This window comes from Myotis lucifugus, unplaced genomic scaffold (genome assembly GCF_000147115.1).
Source record: "Myotis lucifugus unplaced genomic scaffold, Myoluc2.0 scaffold_68, whole genome shotgun sequence".
NCBI classification, from domain to species: Eukaryota; Metazoa; Chordata; class Mammalia; order Chiroptera; family Vespertilionidae; genus Myotis; species Myotis lucifugus.
The window spans coordinates 4,881,170-4,885,869 of NW_005871116.1; the positions used below are offsets into that span (position 1 = coordinate 4,881,170).

Consider the following 4,700-nt stretch of genomic DNA (forward strand, 5'->3'; position numbering starts at 1 on the left):
GTTCTGAGAGCCCCCAGGCCCTGAAAAGCAATGATAGAGTGCATATCAAAGACTCATCGGGGGGTAAACCTTTACAAATCATTCTGTTAGAGACTCAGATATTATCTTAGAAAACACTGGTGTCTCCTCGTCTTGCTTTAGGCAAGTTAACACATAAATTTACATGTTCATGAGTATAAATCCTATTTCTAAAGATTTTTAAGGTATATATTTCTGTGGTTACAATCCCCAGTAGGAGGACGTTTTTCTGAATTGTTAGTGGTAGGCTACAAAGCAAAGTATGTAGTATATATTTGTAACCCATTCCCATTCCAAAATGGGAATTCTTGTATAAACTTATCCTTTTCAAAACAACTGCTCATTTTGTGTGGGCAGGACCCTCAAGTACACTTCAATTTTTCCTACTTTTCTAGATCTGGGGAATGAGCTAGGACCATTCTGCTGGAAGTTCTATTCAGTTTCCGGACATCCTGGAAACCTGCTAAAGCAAGTCCCCGCTGCCCCCCCAAGAAAAACCCACAAAAAGTCTCATAGACACAGACAAAAGTATGCTGATTACCAGAGGGAAAGGGGGTGGGGGAAGTAGAAGAGAGTAAAGTGGGGATAAATGGTGATGGAAGGAGTCTTAACTTTGGATGGTAAACACACAATACAAATATAGATGATGTATTATATAATTGTACATCTGAAACCTATATAATTTTATTAACCAATGTCACCCCAATATATTCAATAAAAATAGCTAGAGAGAGAGTTCACTGTCCAATTACCTCTACCTTTAGAGCCATAGAAGTTTGAGCTGAAACAGATCTTTGAAATCTGCAGCTTAAACACCCTCATTTTATAGGTGATGAAACTGAAGCTTAAGGAGGTGCATTAACATTGAGGCTACATGACAAGTAAGAGCCCAGGACTCTTCATTCTTTGATAATATGCATCCTTCACTGAATCTGTAGTAACACTAATTATTTTGTTACTGGAGCATCTCTTGATGCCTGGAGCTCTACACCCAAACCACGAGAGGATGTATCCAGATGCGGCTGAATGTCGGAGAAAACCTTGACCAGTAGTTCCCACCCGTGTGCTGAGGATCTGGGAATTATTGAAGGGAATTTTCAAAACCATTTCTGCCCTCCCATATTGCCATGTTGATCTTTATATCTCTAACAAAACATGCAACATGATTAAATATAGAGAAAATACTGCTGCAATTAATATAGTGACTCACATTTAAAGAAATAAAATCCCCTTCACCTTGTTTCTCCACCTTAGTTTTATTATCTATAAAAAAGGAATAATATTTTTCCTTCTTCATAAGGCTTTTGTTAGGATTCAGTAAGGAAATTAATGTAAAGTGCTTAAAACAACCCTTGGCATAGGATCACTGCTCAGTATTAGCTTTTAAAATTAGTAATAATACTTACGAGTGTTGCAAATTTTGTTGTAGCTGTCAGTCATGTATTTTTCAAAACTAGGGGCTCTTTGAATTACATCAAGGATCATGTGAAGATTAAAATATGTCTGATATTAAATATTCAAAGCAATGTAGACATTAATTTGTTTTTAACTCCAATTTTTATTTTTTTTATTTATTTTTATTTTTATTTTTTTTCAGAAAGAGAAATTGAACCGTTTATTGGCCTGGGCCTGTCTCAGACATGGGGTGTGGGGGCATCTGGGGAGCTGAATAAGGGGAGACACGCCCCCGACTGGCTCCTTGCCCCCAAACAGACGCTCCCAACCTTTGCATTCACAAGAAATTATTTTGAGGCATGAGGTTTCCGTCCCCAGGTGAGCTGCAGCCCAGCTCTCACGTGGGGGCATGAGCCAGCGATTACGAAGGAGTCTGTGTGGGGCCGGACCCCTCTTTGGCAGCTTCAACACAGACATAAGGAGACAGAATAGCATTCATTCTGAGGAAACATGGGCACAGGTCGCAGACATCACACACGCACACACGAGGACACACACAGACACGGAGAGACACATAAATATGTTCGTACCGCAATGACCCTTGTCTCTATCCACAGGATTTAGCAAAGTCTTTCTGGAGCAGGGTGGGGGAGAGCCCCCACAAATGTCCTCGGCACCCCCACTCTCTGCTCCGTTCACTATAACCTGAAAGGAGGCACAGTGGAGTCAAGCTGCCCTGCCTTAGGAGAGCTGGTACCTCAGCGGGGGCTGGCGGTGGGAGTAGCCTGGGGGTGGTTGTTTTGGGGGGAAAAGTGGAAGGGTCCTGGGCTAACAGCTCCCCCAGAACTTTCTCAAGTTCCATGCTGAGCCCTCCTCAGCTCCCCAGACAGGTTTTTCCAGCCCTTGGTGATTATTTCTCTGTGCCCCAAACAGTACAACTGGCCGATGAGGTCTGAGAATGGGGTTTAGGCCCCCCCACCCGTGGTTTCCTGGCATCTCGTGGAGTAAGAGGAAAGGGAAGAAGTGGCCAAAGTACCAGCTGGTGAAATTTGGGGAAGCTGTGGATTTGGGCTTGGGCTGCCCAGACAGTAAGGGAGGAGGCCTCCAGCCCCTGGGGCACTGGTTCCAGGGAAGGGGCCTGAGGTTGCCAAGAGGTGGCAAGGTGGAGGGTCAGACAGTTGTGCAATGAAATCCTTTGTACCACGTTGTAAATTGCTCCTGCCCTGAGTTCCTCTTGAGTGCCTGCCTGCTGTCACCCAGGCTCTTTGCAGGTAACCTCAGACCTCCCCGGGGCCAGTTCTGAAGGGGTCACGCCAGTCGCCGCCCTGGCCTCCAGGCCTCTGCTGCGGCTCTTTCTTCCAACAGGTCAGTGCCTCCGCGGGCCATCCCAGGTATGAGATATTTTCCATATCACCCAGGTCTGTGGAGTGGGCCACCGTGCTTGGCAGCCCCACAGCTGTCTGTGGTCACGTGGCACCTCTCCAGGGAGCTCTCTGCCATGGCCTGGTTGTCAGCCCACACGTCCCTCAAACCACTGTGTTGCCCTCCAGCATCGTAGGCAACGTGGGCATGTGGGTGCCCCTCTCCAGTGAGCTAGAGCTACGGAGGGGCAGGAGGTGGTGATGTGGGGTCCCACCCCGCCACCTTCCGGCAGTACTGCAGGGGCCGCAGCACCTCCTCCCGCAGGTCCCGGCTATGCCACGTGTAGATGACAGGGTTGAGCAGTGAGTTGAGGGTGGCAAAAGCAAAAAAGTAGTGGGCCTTGTAGAGGATAGGGCAGGAGAGCACGGGACAGGCGTAGTCCAGGAGGAGGATGCTAAAGGCAGGCAGCCAGCACACAATGAAGACCCCTAGCACGATGGTGACTGTCCTGAGAAGGGCCAGCGTCTGTGGACCAGCCACCTCGGCATGACTAGAGCGGACCACGCAGTAGATGCGGACATACAGAACGACAATGGCCGACAGGATGACGGAGAAGATGGTGACCACGCAGAGCACGTAGTCTTTGGTGTAGAGCGGCAAAACGGTGGAACAGGTCTCGAGGTGATCCAGGCAGTTCCAACCGAGGATGGGCAGGCCCCCGAGAACCAGTGAGATGAGCCAGGAGGCCCCGATCAGCAGCAGCATGCGGCAGCTCTTGTCGCTGCCGTAGACCTTGACCTTGGCGATGGCCACATGGCGCTCAATGGCGATGGCCAGGAGGCTGAAGACAGAGGCAGAGAGTGTGATGAAAGCCGAGCCCTCGCGGGCAAACCACTGCACGGGGGTCAGGTGCACGGTGACAGAGCCCGAGAGCAAGGTATTGGCTATGAAGGCCACGCCCGCCAGCAGGTCCGAGGCGGCCAGGTTGCCCAGGAACAGGTACATGGCTGAGTGGAACTTGCTGTTCCGGGCGACGGCGATGAGCACCAGCAGGTTCTCCACCACGATGGCACAGCAGAGGATGATGATGAGGACCAAGGCCACCTGGCGGGACAGTGTCTGCGGGACGTCGAGTGTCTCCTTGGTGTAGTTATAGTGCTCCAGGACCTTGGTGGGGCTCAGGTACTCCGAGTACAGGCTGCCCATGGTGGGGCTCAGTGGCCGGCCGAGGCCATGGAGCTGTCAGAGCTGGCTAGGCGGACCGGGTCCCGGCCCTGGCCGGAGGGGCTTTGGCATCAGCGTTCCCGGGACGGCCTCGGCTGGGGCTGGGGCTGCCCGCCGGGCACTAACTCCAATTTTTAAAAATTGTTTTTATTGATTTCAGAGAGAGGAAGGGAGGAGGATAGAGAGATATAAACATCAATGATGAGAGATCAACTGCCTGCTGCATGCCTCCTACTGGGGATTGAGCCCTGGGCATGTGCCCTGACTAAGAATCGAACCATGACATCCTGGTTCATAGGCCGATGCTCATCCACTGAGCCACACCGGCCAGGTTATTTTACATTTCTTAGTTGTGATGAAAGAATATGTCAGTTAAAAAAAAATAGGGCTCGCCCTAACTGGTTTGGTTCAGTGGATAGAGCATCGGCCTGCAGACTGAAGGGTCTCAGGTTCAATTCTGACCAAGGGCATGTACCTTGGTTGCAGGCAATCCCCAGTAGGGGGTTTGCAGGAAGCAGCTGATCAATGTTTCTCTCTCATTGATGTTTTTAACTCTCTATTCCTCTCCCTTCTTCTCTGTAAAAAATCAATAAAATATAAAAAACAATAGGGCTCCTTGTTTCATAAATTTTTGTTCAAGCCAAAAGCTTGAGATCAGATATAAAAATTGTGTCTCCAATTAAAAAATGAGAACATTTCTT

At 49.2% G+C, this 4,700-nt stretch overlaps 1 protein-coding gene across 1 annotated transcript; it reads right to left on the reverse strand.

The window, feature by feature from the left end:
- Positions 1 to 2,490: 2,490 nt before the first annotated feature.
- LOC102440602 (sphingosine 1-phosphate receptor 2-like) lies at positions 2,491 to 4,113 on the reverse strand. The gene is given in 2 exon segments (XM_014457067.2): positions 2,491 to 3,069; positions 3,071 to 4,113. Coding segments are annotated over 2 exon segments (1,041 nt in total). The 5' UTR covers positions 3,982 to 4,113; the 3' UTR covers positions 2,491 to 2,939.
- Between the last annotated feature and the right edge of the window lie 587 nt (positions 4,114 to 4,700).